We start from the raw sequence: 18,557 nt of genomic DNA, 5'->3' as shown, positions 1-18,557 counted from the left end.
TTGTAAACAGAAAATAGAAACTACTGGGTCAAGGACCGCTGTCAAAACAAGCACCAGAGGTCTCATGAATGAAAGTGCACAGGAAGCAACCGCTGGGGGTATTCACTCCCAGCCCACTTGATTTGTAATGTCACAATTTGACTTTTCAATTAAATATAAAAATCCATTCTTTGTTTGTCTCATTTGTACCGTTTCATTTGTATTTGTATGTTCTGTCTGTACTGTCTTGCCCATATGTAAATTATTGGAAATACAGTAAAACCTTGGATTGCGAGCATAATTCGTTCCGGAAACGTGTTTGTAATCCAAAGCACTCGTATATCAAAGCACTCGAATATCAGTTGTGATCACGTGATGCTCGGCAGACAAAGCGTATGCACGTACTACTCGTATTGCAAGACCTCGCTCGTTTATCAAATTAATATTTATTTAAAAGTTTTGCTCGTCTTGCAAAACACTCGCACACCAAGTTACTCGCAATCCATGCTGAATCTTATGAATGCATCACGACCGAAATAACATATTTAAATAATAAATTGATGGATCATTATTTTCCTGGTAACAACAGACCATAACGCTCTGATGCGTTTTCAAGTTGTACCGCTTGTTGTTTGGAATAACATTTGGCGTTTTCACTCCTCCTGCTCGCAGCTTCTTCAGGAACACGAAGTGAAACGTCGGTAGATAATCCACCCATGTTTCTGGTCCCGAGATGGAACCTATTCGCGATCATACATCGCTCTATTTGTGGAGGTGTGGCTGCTGCTGCTGTTGATGATGCTCAGGGGTAAGCATACCATGAGCATTTTGTGATGATCCTGTAGAGTCTCGAGGTCAAGACTTGGGCTGATGGGGCGGATCTCATTCCTCTTTCGGTCCAGATTCTCCAGCCAGACCAAGAGACCATGGCTCATCTCGTGAAAATCCTGCAAAACATGTGTGGAGAGTCAAATATGCATAAATACTGCTCTCGCAATTTCAGAAACTCAAAAATGTTTTTTAACTCTGCCGACTGTATCGAGGGTACTTTAAAACATTCAACTCACACGCTGCATTTCTTTCCTTTGCACGATAGCACGTAATAAAACAATTGGTACAATTTGTGGAAAATGCGTAAAAAAGTACTTAATTAACCATGACACATTATTTATTGAGAACTGCTTTTTGTGTTTAGTTTGTTGTCTTTCCCCCGCACCGACGATTAGCATGGTTGGCTACGTACGGTGCGAAAAAAGTTCAACATGCATACTTACAACACCTGTATTCTTGGGTGTTTTTATCTGTGTATCGATTGATGTGTTGAAGAAATGTGTAAGTGCTTATAAGTCATCATTATTGAGAATGGTAGGGGACAAGGAAATTACGTCTCTTGTGAAAGCCAAATGTTGAGGACCCGTGATATCTAAGATTATTGAAGAGCTGTAGGGCACGGTTGGTGCCTTTAATATTGGTCGTTATTGTATGTACGAATGGAGTCGTGTGGTCCAAATAACTTTAATGAGCTGAGTAGCACTACAGGTTGACACTATTGGGCAGCCTGGGTTGCTTTGATTACTTTTGGTAGATAATAGATGGTTGGTGCCTGAGGAGTCTGAATTAACTGTTTTGGCAGTCTCAGATAGGGCAACACGAACTCTAAGGTGTTTGTATAATGTCTTTGCTTTTTGGGGACCTCGTTGTAAGGTCATGGATGATTTTGCGGTAAAAGGAAGTGTAAATGCATTGTCTAAGTGCTTGCCCGAGTGCTTATAATATGTTGTTGGTACAGCGCTGCATGTTATGTAAGAGCACTTATCACGGCACTCACTTGACAGTGCATGAGCGCATCTTGCAGAGAGAGCCGCCAGGTCTCCAGCATCTGCGCCACGCGTTCCCAGCGCTGGTTCAGGTGCCGCAGGCGCTGCCGCAGCTGGCCAACCTCGGCGCTCTTGCCCGGCGTGAATTCCCCGCTGCACAGGTTGATAGAGAGCAGCACTGCCTTGCGGGTCTCCATGCCATGTCGGAGCTCCTGCAAGGGCGACGCACAAGGCAATGCGCGCGCACGCGTAAACTCGGGCTAACTTAAGAACGGCAAAACGACAGAACACGATTATGAAATGGCACACAACCCTCTCTTTAGATACGCTTTTTTTTAACCAAAATTCCAATTGTAGTTTTAACATGACCCAATGTTTAGAGCGATCATGCAAGGTTCCATCGAATAATTAATTCTAATATCCTTTTAAAAACTGCCACTTATCTACCCGAAGTGGTGGTCCACGTTCTCACATGCTCTGCTATACAAGTTGTTTGTTGCATGTTTTTAAATTATTTTATTTTAGCCTGCAGAGCTGAAATATAGCCACTAAAGTAAAATAAATGTAACGTAGTGTTTTTTGCGCGCAGTCATTGCTGACCATGCTGAGGCCATCAATTCGCGACACTTGAGAACATGATTTAATTGCGAGTGACTGCCTGGACGCGAACCCAGGATCTTAGCTATTTCAGGCTCAGTGTTCTTCCATGGTATAGGCACCATGAGCTACCAGACATAAACACATTAGTGTGTCTAACCCTCACCTCCTTCGTGGTGTGTTGGCCATATGAGATTTTTGAAAAATAGCTTATTTCATGTCACTTTAAGCAAACTTTTCATATTTCATTAAAATAACAGCTTTTCATAGCCACATGAGTAATAACAATAGTAAACAATGTATAATGATGAAACTTCATTTATTCGTTCTAGATTTGAAGGTTTCATGACTGCAAGGATTCATATTCTTAGGTTTTTTCGGTAAAGTCACGTAGGTAAAAAATAAAAATTAATAAAAGTAAAATAAAAACAAGATATTTTTTTTTTACCTGCGTGACTTTACCGAAAAAACCTAAGAATATTCATTTATACGGACAGCAGCGCAAGACGTTGTTTTCCACTCCACAACGAAGCAGACAAAAGCACCGTCACACAATCTGCGTGCATAGACAAATTGAAATGTAATCCTCGACTCATGTCTGAATAACACAAACCATGCGAAAGTAAATATCGCGTGGTTTGCGAGGGGCAACCACGCTGCTTATGATTTTTGACACCCGTGAGAGTCGACATCTCAGGTGAGCATTCAGCATGAGGATGATGACGACAATAATAATGTTCGATCTTCTTGGTTCTTTCGGTAAAGTCACGTAGAAGGGAAATAATAAAATAATAAAATCAAACATAATAAAATAAAATTCTCACAACGTTTCGGCCACAACGCAAGCGGCCCTGTTCTTCACCCGAGGACGGCTGCTTGCGTTGTGGCCGAAACGTTGTGAGAATTGTATTTAATTATGTTTTATTTTTATTAATTTATTATTTCCCTTCTGCGTGACTTTACCGAAAGAATCAAGAAGATGAATCCCTGCAGTCACGAAGGCTTTAAATCGAAAAATAATGTTCGATTTACTGCGTGCGCAGAATTCGTACAGCGAGTCCTTAGCATGAGTCAGAGTTGCGGGGCGAAGCTCAAGCATCACTCGAATGCTCTTCCACACAGTTATGTCGATCGCGAATACAAACCTTGAGCTTCTGGATGCGCGCCTCGATGGTCCGAATGTCGGCTGTGGTGTGCAAGCGCTGCAGCTGGCCCAGCTCATCCTCGGCCTGGCTCAGCCAGTCCCAAACAGCCTCCACGTCGGAGTTGAGCTGGTCCCACTGCTGCAGGTCCTGCTGCAGGCGCAGCTCCCTGCCCAGAGCTTGCGCCTCCATGAGCTCCCAGCGCTCGATTACACCTGCGAGAGATGGCAGACAGGAGGGCGAGGGGCCTGAGGACACTCGTTCTTCAAAAATCACATTTTTCTCAAAACAGCAGATGTAGATAATGCCAGAGATAATGAAAATGTGTTATTCCCAGTATCTATCATGTCATTAATGCCAAGTGGTCATCTGTAAAGAGCTTTAATTCATTATTAAATAAATATAACTTAGGAATATGGAAATAAACATGAAAACAATGATTGTTAATTATACAGCAATGTGATTGCAAAGCATGACTGTAAATATATCATTTGAGCATTTCTCAAATTAACACAATAAATTGCGAGCGTTCTTGACCTAGCGATACGCAGCACGGAAAGGAAAAGATATTAGATGGGTACCAGAGGACTGCTTTTCAGAGGTGGTAATCACGTCAAGCCCTGGCATCTTGTCGTCCTCGCTGAGCTGCTCGCTGACGCACTTCACCATCTCAATGCTGCTCTGGCATTCGGATAGCAGCTTCACCTGCACGGAAACCACCACCAGCACCACCACCACAGTATGCGTGTGGGTGATGTGCTGCATTGATGTGCATGAAAGTAACATTCCCACGGTCACGAATGAGTGATTGAGTGTGGGGAGGAGAGAGACTGACATAGCCCTTGTACTCGGAGTCGAGCCCGTGCCCAGCTGGTGCGTGGCCACCGATTGCTCGCTCGGCGCGCTGTAGCTGGCGCTCGCTGTCGGTGAGGATGTCACCCAGATCACGTGCGGGACACTCGGCACCGACTGCATCACCTGCAGGTGCACCAGGGGCGCACACGTGAACATGAACACGTGTAGTCACACACATACAAAGACAAGGATTATCCTTATAGCCTCAACAGACTTTTGCGGCAAATGCTGTTAGTGAGCGCCTAATGAAGCTGGCACGGCACATGAAGGGGTACCATAACCATGCCTGGCCACCTTTGTCTCCGCAGTGGTGATGTTTACACACTGCAATAGGTACTGATTTGAGACTGAGTCGACCTAGGGGAGGCCCAGGACCAGTTCAGATAATCATCACCGAGCGGGAATTGAACTCGGGTTGCCAGGCTCGTAATGCAACTGCGACACTACCGCTCTCAAAATATACATGTACAACAACAACAACTGCCATTCGCCACTAAGTGCTGGTGACGTGACCACGGTGCTTTTGGCAGGCTTAGTGCACTTTAAGGCAATGTGAAGTGTCGAACGCCCGCTGTGAGGCCACGGGACAGATCCAGGTGCAAGGGTTGACTGACTGAAATGACTGGCCGATGCACCACCTTTGCCCCTTACTGTGCCAACTTGCTGTGTTTTAGCTGCCTGGTGCTCTGCTCGTTGTTGTGAGCGTCACTCCTCTGCCCTCCGTTGGTGCTGGAGGGTGACTGCCTCCAACTGCCTAGTAGCATCTTTCACGAGCCTCCTCCACAGAGGCCAATCTTGACACCGTTAGTACCAGTCATCGGCAAGTCCACTCAGCTCCACGTCCTCCTGTACCACATCACTGCATCTCTTCTCTTGCCCATGCCATGCCCATTTAGTCCCCTCTATCCGGCTGAACAAAAGCTTTTTAGGCATGCAGTGGCTGGACATGCGGGCTACATGGCCTAGCCAACGCAGCCTTGCCTGCCGGAGGAGCACACCGATGGGACTTTGTCCAGATCTTTCAAGGATTTGTGAGTTCATCACACAATCCAGCCTGGTTAAACCCAGGATGAATCGTAGGCAGGCCAGCCCAAATGTTTATAACCGGCGAAGATGTTCCATTAGCGGGGTCCACATTTCGCAAGCATACAGAAGGGAGAACATGACCATGGCCAAGAAGCCCCGAAGCTTTGTGTGGTGTGACAGACCAGGTAGCTTCCACACAGTGTTATGCAGCCGATGAAAAGATAATGCCGCTCGACTGATTCATGTATACATATACAAACATACATACAAGCACCACATAGGCACATATGGCTGCACACACAGAAATGTACACAAATACACATGCGCACAGACACACAGATATACACACAGATGTACACAAATATATAAACACCAGCAGAAGCATAGATACACACACACATACACAAAGGAACATGCACAAACATATGTATGTACACCAAAGACAGTGAGCCCCTGTACAAAGATCTCCCGTATAGCCTCAATAGACCTTTGGGGAAAGTGCTGTTAGCGAGCACCGATGAAGGCCAGAACGGTACACAAGGGGGTGGGTAGCCAGCACTACAGCCGACCACCTTTGTCTCTCTACGGGAAATGTTTGCACCACATACTCATTTGAGGCTGAGTCGACCTAGGGGGTGCTCAGGACCAGTTCAGATAATTGTCACTGGTGTTGGCCGTGAGCGGGAATCAAACTCGGGTCACTGTATTCATTGTGTAGCACGCTAACTACTACACTACTGCTCCCCACCACACATACAAGACAAGTTCCCCCATATAGCCAAAACAGACTTTTGGGGCAAGTGCTGCTAGCGAGCACCCATAAAGGCCGACACAGCACACGAGGCAGTAGGTGGCCCACTTTGTCTCCCGAGTGGCGATGTTTATGCAACGCACCAGGTACTCATCTGAGGCTGAGTCTACCACACAGACAAAAATACAAACACACACTACACAAACCCATGTGAAAAAAACAAACACGCAAAGGCATGACAGAAATGTCTCTCGACCACATCAGACCCCAAACACAACACATGGCAGCAAACACTAACTTTCCACAGCCTGAATGCACTGATGTGAAATAAGTTAGCTTTGTCACATGTCCAACATGGAGATATTTTTAAATACTTTAGTTAAAACTATCAAAACGAAGAGGTACATATACATACTAAACACACACAAATGTTATTGCGTACAACTGTTTCATACTAGAAAGGAGCAGCGCATACCTTGAATGCTATACACACATGGCCAGTTTATACCTAGACTGCGAATCATCATCAGCTATGATCTATCCACTGTTGGATAAAGACCTCCCCAAGCTGTCGGCTTCCATTGCAGTCTCACGCACACAAGCCGATCCCACATCTGAATCTCCACATTGAATATTCTCTCGGGCATTCCCCTCCTTAGTGTGCCACTTTAGGGTTAGTCTCGACCACCGGCCATCATCAATTCCTGCGACGTGTCCTGCCCAAGCCCATGGTGGCGAGATGTTAACTACCTTGCCTGGTTTACGAATCGGAAAATGTATTTATGCTGGATGAATCTGATTAACTATAAACCTCTTTTTCACAGATGTCCAGTAATGTGGGTCAGAACGTTACAACAGCAAACAATACAACAACACGATAGGAATTTAAAGTAGAGGAAAGGTAAGCAAATCACTAAAATACATTTTTTTTTACCAGGTAAAGCCCACTGAGCGATTAGTTTATTTTTCAGAAGCAACCTGGCCAAAAATGATAGCTCAATGAAGTGGCTTATCAGGAGGACGTTGGTTTGAGCCCGACCCTGACACCTGTATATTTGGAGTTTGGATATTCTCCCCGTGGTCGCGTGGATTTTTCTTCGGGTCCTCCAGTTTTTCCCTTCACATTTAGAATCAGGCATTTAGAGTATTTGGCTGCTATAAATTTCCACGTGATGAGCCACTTCGTTGAGATATCATTTGTGATGGTCAGATCGCTTCTGAAAAAAAGCTAATAGCTCAGTGGGCCTTACTTGGTAAAATAAACATAGTTAATAGTCAGTAGTAAGTTAGTACTTTGTTAATCTAAGCAGTGGTCTTCAGTTTGGGCTGCGTTTTGAGCATTTCTTCTCTCAAGCCTTTGCCTCGCTTTGCCGTGTGCACCTTCAGGAGATTACTTAGGTCATCTCGCCAAGTTTTCATATTTTATTTATATTCTGTATGTCTAGTCAGTCGGTCTGTTAATTTTGGCTACGTCCCATTAAGCATAGGAAGCTCCTTTTCAATGGTGCCCAGGACAAAATGGTTGCTAAGTATTGATGAGTCAACAGACTGCAAGGCAAACAGTGCACAAAGTATCGGCTGTCACCTGATGAAGCTAGTTGTAATCACTGGCAAAACGTCGTACTCAGATTGTAAATGTTGTGGCTTGGCTCTCCAACACACCGGTGTGCTGTACAAGTAACGAATTGGCATGTTCTGTTTACGTGACAAACCTTACTAATTTGCTGTGTCGGGTGGTGGCGAGTTTAACGACACATTTATATATTTATACGCAATCTAAGCCAAAAAACATGTGTCATTGAGTACACAAGTATTAAACACTGGCTAAGATTACAGTAGCAAGTTCAGCTCCTGAAGATGCCCGCAGTAATGTGTGCTGACAGCGTGAAAGAAAAAATGCTCAACACGCATCCCAACTTGGATTACAAGCAGCTCACCCATATATCGTAAGGCTGTGAATATAAATCAAGGCTGTGGATATACATCAATTCCAGACACACAGCCATCAAATTCACCATGGCAGTGAAAAAGGATGGCAAGCTACCATTCCTGGATGTTTTGATTGAGAAGAGACCTGATGGCTCGTTGGGACATTCTGTCTACAGGAAAGCCACCCACACGGATGCCTATCTAAATCCTGACTCCCACCACCATCCAGCCCAGAAGAATTCCCTCATCAAAACACTACACCATAGGGCCTATTGCATCTCCGACCAGCACCACCTAGCCAGTGAGCTGGAGCACGTACACTAAGCCCTCAGGATGAATGGATATTCTGACTGTACAATCCGCAAAGCTGTCTCCCCAGCCATGGGAAAACAACCGTCTGAGGACCAAATCAAACCCATTACCTTGCCATACATAGCAGGGGTTACCAAAAAGATTTCCAAAATCTTAAACAAACACAAGATCCAGGTTCGTTTCAACACAGTACACAAAATCCGTGATTTGATCCCATCTGCAAAGGATGTGATTCCTGACATGCAATTTCCTGGTGTCTACAAACTAAGTTGTGGCTGCGGTAGCAGTTACATTGGGGAATCGAAACAACATTCTAGATTTGAAGCTTTCGTGACTGCAAGGATTCATATTCTTAGGTTTTTTCGGTAAAGTCACGTAGGTAAAACATAAAAATTAATGAAAATAAAATAAAACAAAAATCACGACGTTTCGGAGGCAACACAAGTCTCCGTCATCAGATGACGGAGACTTGTGTCACCTACGTGACTTTACCGAAAAAACCTAAGAATTCGAAACAACATGTCTCGGACCGTGTCCGCGAACACAAGGCAGATCTGAAGCACGGTAGGACCAATACCCCTGCCATTGCGGATCATTGTTTTAACGCAGTGGGCTCACACGAAATTGATTTTTCCAAGATGAAAGTACTCTGCAAACCCACTGGCTATCATCAGAGATTTGTTCATGACGCCATCCAGATATATAAACACAGACACAACTTCAACTGAGAAGATGGGTACAAATTGAGCAATCATTGGAAGGACGTGATTAACCAAGTAAAGTCTTAACTTGCTGTGATGTTTCCATCCTTCCTGTGATTTTAGCTGACTCTCTGAGTTGCATTATTAGGTTGGATGTCTTTGTATTGACGGGCTGGATGTCCTTCTCGCTCAGTCACCGATGCTACGACATACTAGGCAAGTCACCGATGCTTCGGCATACTAAGCTCGTGCATTGATATGCTAACCACTCACAATACAATAGCCACTTCCACAGCTTCAGGCAGATCATCTCTAGCCCCGTCCTCTTACCCTGAGGCTGGACCCATCTCAAGCCTACATAAGACATTGTTTCAGTAGCTTTCTCTCTCTCACCTGAAGACGGGCGCTTGTGTTGCGATCGAAACGTCGTGATCTATTAATAATTTACGTGCCTATGTGACTTTACCGAAAAAACCACAGTATTTGTTAGGTTCAATGATAAATTACTTTTATTTTCAAGTTCTTAATACAAATGCACTCCAGCCTGCTCTCGTCCACCTTATTATTTAATCAGTTTTATCCCAGTCTCCCTGAAATAATTTCCCTACATATACACACTCTCATGTGTTTTTTGGCTGTGTCCCTGCAACAGATGTCTTCAATTGTTTAATAAACTTGTTGTACGTGACAATTTGTTTTGCTGATGTTTCTCTTGAGCACCAACTTCACAGCCTTTATATTATTTTACTTCCAAGTGTTTTTACGATGACGATGCATTCAGAAAATTTGAGGACACTCGATATTTCCTCCTATTTATGTTTATCCCTTAATTTCTCGATTTTTTTTTCTTTTCATAAAACATCTTCTGTTTTTGTGAATACCTTTGGTAAAAAGTGGGTCTCCTTGTGTGATCCCTCATTTTAATATGTAGAGTACTGTTATATATTTTTTATGCAATCCCACTGTGGCTGTTAACTTTATTGTTCATGGTTGTTATTATTTATACTGTATATACATATGGGACTTTTGGATTGTGAGAGCTTGGATGACTGCATCAATTTCCACCGAGTCAAATTCCTTTTCATATTCCCCAAAGGGCTGCCAACTCTGAATGTGACATTTAACGTACAGTTGAAGTTCTCGCAATTGAAATGGCTAAAAGCGTAGAAATGTGGATGGTTTTACAGGCGTGCCATTCAAGATAATTTCACAGTTTCGCATGCAGACACACTGTTAGAGATCAGGACACACAGTTAGAGATGATTTTCTAGCACCTAGAGCACTGGCTCTAAAACACCAGTCCTTAGCAGCCATCACGATGCTGCGTTCATAACTTCTAATGCAGTCCGTCCCAATTAATGTAATTCCTTGGGGTGTTATCAAGTGCATGGAACTTAAAACAACTGTTCACCCCAGAGTAACTACATTTTGTTTCCAGATTTAATTTCAGGAGGCTCTTGATCACAAGTTTTTATCAATTTCATGAGTAATTTGCATTATTTAAGCATATATGAGATATTAATAAACCAAACCCTTTGCTAACAAGTCAGATAAATTATTTATTGTACAATTTTAAAAAGGTGCGTCATACCTTAAGTCTTGATAAAGACTTAAATAAAAAAAGCCAGGCTGACAAGTAGGGTTAGCTGCAACTGGTCTAAGGACTGAGTTGAAGAGCATTTGGTCAAGCGGATAATCAAAATGCACGCTAACATGTGTATCTGTGCTCCATAGCAGAGGCCATTTTTAGCATTTGCTCAGTTAGCCACACAAAGGCCTCAGGGCTTTCAGGAATGACTACATCTGCAAAAACATAAGCAGTATTCAAATAGTGTAAACACTTCGGGAATAAAATCTGTTTCATATTTAAAACCGCCTATAATAAAAACAGAACTGTCACTAAGAGGCCAAGTAAACTTTTTATTTGATGTTATAAATATGAGGGGGAAAAACTGTATTAGCATGCCATTTTGTAAGTACTCAAACCGCATAAATGAAGTGTATGTTTCATGTCCATGGCAAGCAGTTGCAGCATGCATGCATGCTTCTTATAATAAAGTGATGCAGACTCTAGAGCAGTCAAATGTGAACCAACGCTTCTCAGAATGACTTATATGCATCGATGCCTGGAACACAAAGCTCGGACGCTCACACAGTCTCACCCGAGAGGCCGCTGCGCGAGTAGTAGTCCGACACCTCGTTCTCCTCATCCTCGCCGCCCGCCAGACGCTCGTCCAACAGCAGCCGCTCCGCCATGGAGGTGGAAGCATCCAACTCCTTGCCGATGTCATAGTTGTCCCACTCCAGGGGTAGCGAGTCGATGCTGGCCGGTGTATCCCGTCCCGAAGGGCCCCTCTCGCGCTCCAGTCTCGACTGCGACAGGCTGTGCGAGCTCTCAGGGACTGAGGGGTCTCTGAGTCTTAATGGCAGAAGGCTGTGTGAGCTGTCGGGGTACAAGTGATCCCCGTAGCTCCTGAGTGGAGAGTGTGAAGACTCGCCGGCAAAGCGCTCCCCGTTGTCACCCAGCAGGGCCCCCGCATCTACTCCTTGTGCGTGCTGCGCCGGTGAGCCAGGGCTACGGGATGCAGAAGATGGCTCATCTTCATACCAGGACATGGAGTACGGCTCCCCCACTTCCCCCAGCTCCTCCACAGTCTCTTCTGCTGCCTATAGGCGACAGCACGCAAAGACAAATGCTGTAGTTGTCCACTTTATTTGTGCATTTTGGTTAACAGAAGACTGAAGCTATTGCTATGAAGATATGAGCATATCTAATAAAAAAAAAAGAATTATACAATTATTTAGCCAGGTAAGCCGTCCTCAGTCTCATGACGCTTTAGGGGGATCCTGCATTGGGATATTTGGCTCATTTTTATTTTTATTAGTGTTTTGGACCTGTTAGAAAGTGGCCTTATTCTCACACATAATGGACTGTAGACACAAAATGCATTCTCCCTTTCAAACAGACTGCAGCCACACATTGAACAATCATGCAGGTGCCTTGCCAGCCTAATGCAAATTATATTGAGAAACAATCACATTCAACCACTATATACATTTCAAATGTTAACAATGTTACAACATGGACCTGTCCTGTTTAAGCCCATATTTAATAATAATATTAATTACATTCATCAAGGAGCTCATATCTGTCAAATTCATTGTACCCACGTGTTCCTGCTTTGGTTTACTCCTGAAATAAACCACCGAGTGTACAGAGCTGCATGCTGCCGTGCGCGCGCACGTCAGTGCCGTGCTGCCCTTTGATGGCGCTGACCATGGCGGTGGTGGTCAACTTGCGCAGGTAGCGCTCCACCCGGCCGAACACCTCGGCGCAGTAGCGGCGCAACTCCTCCAGCTCGTCCTCCACGACGGCGCTGTCACCCGGCTCGCTGCGCGCCATCAGTCGCTGGCCCATGTCCTCAAGCCGGCCCAGCTTGCAGCGGTTCAGCGCAATCTCCTTCTGGAAAGCCTGCACGGAAAATCTCACACGCTTACCATCCATGATAAGACCCTGCGGTCGTGATACAAGGAGTCTCTCTCTGCTCAAATGTGCAATGGGCCAGTACTCATCCATGTTTTACCGCCACGTGGGTTTTTGAGGTTGCGTTGTGTAAGCTCTTCGTTGTGGTTTTTTTTCGGTTGTGCTCTTGTTCAGCATAATGTGTGATATTTATCTCTCTTTTTCAGATTTCAGTTCCTAAAGAGGCTCTCGGAAACATCGGAGAGCTACTCATCTCTATACGTGGCCTGGAGCGAGTGGTGAAAATTCGATATTTCCATTGTGTGAGCCAGCCTCTTTACAGGAAGACCACCGTTGGCTTCTTACTCAGTGGCACTTATTCTATAAACCCCAAATGGACAATAGTTGACCCTCAGCTGGGATTTGAATCTGGACCCTTCAGAAAGTGAGCCTGCTCACCTGGAGCTGCCGGATCTTGGCTGGGGTGCTACACTCAGAGAAGTGCTCCACGTTGGTGAGCTGCAAGTCCATCTCGGTGAGCCACACCAGCACGCTCTCGCGCGACGCCTCAAACTCCTCGCGCTGCCCAATGAAGTGCTGCCAAGGAAATGAAGAACCAAGATGATATACCAGAGTCATGGTTTCTCGCTCTCCATGATGTCACTGGGGTTGACGTTGCAGTATAAAAAACAACGTAGTTTAGCCGCAAATTAAAACTCCTCTTCGTTTATCCAGTTACATAAAAAACATCACGTCCTCATGGTATTTGTATCTTTTAACTTACAGTTTTAATCACAAACCTGAGGAAGAATACTACCTTACATGTTTTCTTTAACTAGGATTTTGATCAAGCCAAAGCAACAACAACTCATTTGAATTCAATAGACACAAATGTTATTTCTGCATTTTCAAATGTCACGGTGCCATTGCACAACATTTGGGCCTTTGAATCACAAGTGTAATTATACACAGTGGAGCGTGGAGTGGTGATGCCTGTGTCTATGGAAGCAACATTCACAAATCATTTTTTTTAAAGCAGCTCAACTGTTATCGACACAAGCAGAGTGACATATTTGGCCGACACTATTATGTTTAAGTAATTGCGCAGAAACTAATTAATATCAAATAACATTATGCCTCGCATTTGTTGACTATTAAAAGGAACCTAACCCATTGGAAATTGATGTGTTCATCCATGATGTTGCCAACTAAAGCCTAAATGAAAAAACTTACAAACAAATATTTGAATAAAATGTGATACTGAAATTGCACGAAGTAACAAAATAAGCGTGACACAAAGGTTTTAGACAATAAAAAACATTTTCACCAAAATTATTTACAGCAACAAGATGTTTTGTTTTCTTCCGAAAACGGGATTGGAAACATAAAGGTGTGAACCAAAATGGAGAAGGTTTGAACCACCTCAGATATGTTGATGAACAGGTCATTACAACCAAAGGAAATCAATTCGAGTTCAGCTTCGACAGGTTCAAGTGTATGGTTAAAAACTGACTTCCTCTCTGCTCGTTACGCATTCATAGCCGTGCCTCTCCACCACGGCGCACAAGGAGTTCGCACGTCGACGCCCTGACAGACTAGGCCTCACCCGCAGCCTGCGCAGGATGATGGCGACGCGCTTCTGTAGCTCGTCCCAGCGCTGGTTCCCATCCAGCACCATGTGGCGTAGGCGCGAGGTGCTGTCCGTACGGCTCTCTCGCGCCAGCCGCCGGTACTGCTTGTTGATGAGCTCTAGCTGTGTGAGGCTCTCGTGCACCTGCCGCTGGAACCCCTGCCAGGCGCACGAGATGCACCAGCCACGTACGAGTTATATTGTCAGTGCGGTGTGTCATCTCCATTGGCACGTCCTGAGCTAGCGGTGGAAATTCATCGTTAATACGGCATAAACTACTGTCTCTGAAGGGAAACAATTGTTGAAATTATTATCATCATCATCATCAATGATTAAACTTTGTTTTAAACAAGATATATTCAGATAATAATTATTCAACCCTGTAGCATGACCCTGTTGGGGGGGGTATACACAAATGAAGGTAATGGTAAACAAACGTTTATAATTTATCAGGAGCTTGAGTCTTCTGCATGGAGGGCTCAGCCATATCCAGACCCCCTGATGCTACACGGCTGCTTATGACCCTTATGTAGCGACATCGTTGGATGTCGCTGTGTGTGTGGCCAGCCTACCAAAGGCATGCCACACAACGTACTGCTATCAAGGACGCCACCAAAGGCGGATGCAGTACCGGGCCTAGCGGTGCTCGAGGTGCACGGACTGCCAGCCACCAGGGACACCCTGCGCTGAGCGCAATGCCAGCCCTAGTGGATAGGCCATGGCACTCGGGTTGACCCCGGAGGACACGTGACTGGGGGCGTTCACCCGGGGACCCCCAAAAGGGGGGCTGGGAGGGACCACGTGTCCAGGAGGAACCCTTCTCGAGAGTTCGAGAAGGGGGACGTGACCAGGGGTGGGGCAAGCCCCGCCACGGGGATAAAAGCCGATCTCCCAGTGGGACTAAGCGCTGTTGTCATCTCGAAGAATCTGCGTGCTGCTCTCCGCCAGAAGAGAAGATCAACACAGGACCCGGACCCAGGCTGGGGTCCCGTCCGTCGTAGCTACTCTCAGTAGAGTTAGCGTAGTTAGCCCGATGGGCCACCACCGTAGGTTAATATTTTGTAAAGGGGGAGTTATCCCTTTGTGTTAACGTGTTGATGTTAAATAAATGTGTTGCAACGTACGTCTTAGTGTCCGTTTGTGCCCACTACACGTATGTAACTTTGTTTAAGCAAGACTTTTGCATTCCTCAGAAAATATTTTAGGGTCTCAAGATTCAAGAGCATTGAGATGCTGTTATACATTTTAGAATTTTTATCTTGTATGATAAATATGACGTTAAGCAAAAACTTAACTTTTAGGTTCATTTGGCCTGCTTCAGAAATATAATTTTGTTAAGGAAAGAGTAATCTATTCCCTCATCATAAAAATTAGAATTAAATTGTTATATTTAATTAACCTGCAAAATTACACGTACAAAACATGTATATCAAGATAATACCATTGCCATGTGGGGAGATCTGTGCAATTCTTTCTTATTTCGTTAATGTTACTGTTGTCGTATTTCAAGAGGGCATTCTCTTGATACAGGACCGATTTTAATGAACGCACGGACGTGGCGTCACCTCGAATTTTTTGAGTTCATCCCGTGCAGCGAGATACACGATGCCTGAAGTGTTGGGGCTGGCGGCCGTGCTCTCGGCCTTCCGAAGCCATTCCTCGAATCGCGAGTAGTCCTCCTGGAACTTCTGCCACATGTGCCAGGTCTCCTCAATCCTGTACAATTCACCACGTGGCAAGAATTGACAAAATCGTTGCAGTGACTCCTTTATTACAACTTTTCACCACCACCACCACCACCACGAAATCCTGGACTGCTTCACAATACACTCCAAATTCAATGAAACGTTAATCGTGCGGAGCAGTGTCACAGTGATTTTCACTCTGATCCCAGAGACCTGAGTTTGATTCACTCGTTTATCTGCAAAGTGTGTTCATGGGTATCCCCAGAGAATTGGAATAATTTTCTGAATAACTCCGTTTAACCGTGGTCCCAACCCCGGATATTTGGAAGAGCGCCACCCACCTGTGACACGTGACAAAAACATCACCAAATAGAGCGTGGCCAGCAGGCAAGGACGTGGGGATGCTCTAGGGAATTATGTGACGAAATTTACGTCACAGAACAAGGTTGCAATCATCAGGTGTTTGCCCCTCAGGCACCAGTCCTGCGGGGTCTCTCCTAACATGATGGGCAAGCGGGCTCCCTTCCCATACCCATCCCTCGGTAGCAATTGCCCACCTGCAGCAGCACTTGCATTGCTTTGCGATCAGTGCTACATTCGTGCATTTTTAAACGCATACTTTCTAACGTGTTCAGGTGGAAAAGTGTTGTGTTTTTCAAATGCATGTCTGCCGAAAACAATTCCGTTTGTGCAAAATGAAAGAAAAGTGTGTTTTTCAAGTTTACTTGGGTATATGAACCTCAAACCAAGGCAGTGAGACGTACGAGCTGCAAGGTATAATGCAGGTACAGTCAAGCACCTCTCTCACAATAATTCTCCCATACGCAACACAACCTTGTTTGGCAATATGGACCTCCCTAGTATACGATTCTAAATGAGCCAAATTACAGATTATCCGCGGTGAAGGTCGATGTGAGCATTCTTCAAGAGACCCTATCAGCCACCCTCCTGCATCGTACTTGTACTTGCGGTCCATGGACATGGTGCAGATGTTTCGCCATCGGCGGTCGAGGTTGCGCGTGGCCTGCTGGATCGAGTCGCACTCCGTCTCGGTGGCGCACGCATCGCAGTCGTGCAGCAGCACCTCGCACAGGCTCAGCACGGAGCCCACGCCCGCGCTGTGCTTCTCGATGTCTCGCTGCAGTTGCTGCACATGGGGAAGGAGGCACTACAAAGTAACTTCCTGTGTCTCCCCCCCCAACCCAAAGAAAAGCTTTGTATGAATCGTAGCCCATGCGACAGAAGCCCAGGGCTTAATTTCTCATTGAGTATTTTCTGGGACATTGGTGAACTGGAGTAGACATGTGATTTATTAGTCACAGCTATAGCAAGATGTATTATGGATTTGGTGTGCTGTATGTGGAAATTTATTTTCTGGGTCACTGGCCCAGAAAGATCTGGCTGAAATCAAGCACCAGGGTGTCAAATGCATGTGTGGATCCGCATGGCGGTGCTAAGTTGTACGTATGTTGAAGTTCTTTCGCACAGTGCATAGCCAACCGTGCTAATCGGAGGTGCGCTGTGGTGGTGAGTGGCGAGGGGGCGAGTATCTCGCGCGCGCGTGCAAGCGGCTGACCTGCTGCTGCCCGAGCTGGCGTTGTATTTCGCGGCGTTCACAGCTCTCGTAGACGAGGGGCCGGGACAGCTCGGCCTCGATGTGGCTGAGCCAGGATCGCAGGCTGCTCATGTTGCGCTCCAGCTGCTGCACGGCCACCAGCGTGTCCCTCAACTTCTTCACCCTGCAGTGGCCATGGGCCGGGCCCAGCCACGTACGCACGCACGCCAAGCATCAGCAGGAGCCAGAAACGCAGCCCCTGCGTCTGCGCTACAACAACATGCGAGGTGACCTCACTTCAGAATCGACCAGGGCCACTGCTGCACACATGTGGCCTTGGTAGCATAAGAAACGGCTCGAGATGGAGGACATTGCAGAATGCAGCCTATTATTTGTATTGTTCGTGTTTGTGAAACTTCAAGGTAATTCCAAACTGAAAAGCACCTGAATATGAATTGTCATTGTGAAGTGTCTCTTCTCTGGAATGTAATTCCACATAGTCTCCTCTGAGAGTAAACACATTCAATGAAGCCTAAATGGGCCTTTATTTAGTCTGCCCTCAAATGTTAGACGTTGAAAAACACTGCATAATTGAATATGGTTCATGACCAAATTGCACATTGCCTTGGCATAACTCTATATTTTAAAAAAACAACAGTTACATAACGTGCCATTCCAACTGTGCCGTGTACTGTATTAATATAGGGCAACGCTGAACAGCCACAAAAACTATTAACCAGAAATGACGAATGAAGACGGAGTATTTGCAACCGTTCATGATTAGTGTAGCCGAGGCTTAACAAGGAACTGAACACAAGTACGACACCAGGAAAAAGGTCATACATCATAACACAGAAACACAACCTGCGTCACATTCAAACAAGAACCATCTCATGCCTGTCGGTGTCACAGCAGCATTCCGGCAGCTCCTTTGCGTCCCTATGAGAACAGTTGCTGTCCATCGTTAAACATCCAGCGGGAGTTACGCGTCTGAACGGCAGGCTGCTGGCATCCCATCAGACGAGGAAATCGAAGGCAGCTCGACGCAGGAGCAGCTCGAGGTGTAAATCGAGAGCCGGCGGAAACGCCCGTGTGCACACGTCGCAGCAAAGCGG

General features: G+C 45.5%; 1 protein-coding gene across 1 annotated transcript in view; it reads right to left on the bottom strand.

Moving 5' to 3' along the window:
* The window catches only part of SYNE1 (spectrin repeat containing nuclear envelope protein 1), a 163,708-nt gene that overhangs the window by 4,608 nt on the left and 140,543 nt on the right, over positions 1-18,557 (bottom strand). Inside the window, 12 exon segments of the mRNA XM_061558914.1 lie at positions 798-926; positions 1,808-2,008; positions 3,539-3,750; positions 4,117-4,240; positions 4,371-4,513; positions 11,272-11,776; positions 12,387-12,581; positions 13,032-13,169; positions 14,179-14,361; positions 15,768-15,918; positions 16,847-17,034; positions 17,464-17,626. Coding sequence (XP_061414898.1) covers positions 798-926; positions 1,808-2,008; positions 3,539-3,750; positions 4,117-4,240; positions 4,371-4,513; positions 11,272-11,776; positions 12,387-12,581; positions 13,032-13,169; positions 14,179-14,361; positions 15,768-15,918; positions 16,847-17,034; positions 17,464-17,626 — 2,332 coding nt within the window.

Source organism: Lethenteron reissneri, chromosome 25, assembly GCF_015708825.2.
Source record: "Lethenteron reissneri isolate LAM-NWPU_2019-01 chromosome 25, ASM1570882v1, whole genome shotgun sequence".
Lineage (NCBI taxonomy): Eukaryota > Metazoa > Chordata > Hyperoartia > Petromyzontiformes > Petromyzontidae > Lethenteron > Lethenteron reissneri.
The sequence above is the reverse complement of the archived record's forward strand: the minus strand, read 5'-3'. Positions and strand labels throughout refer to the sequence as shown.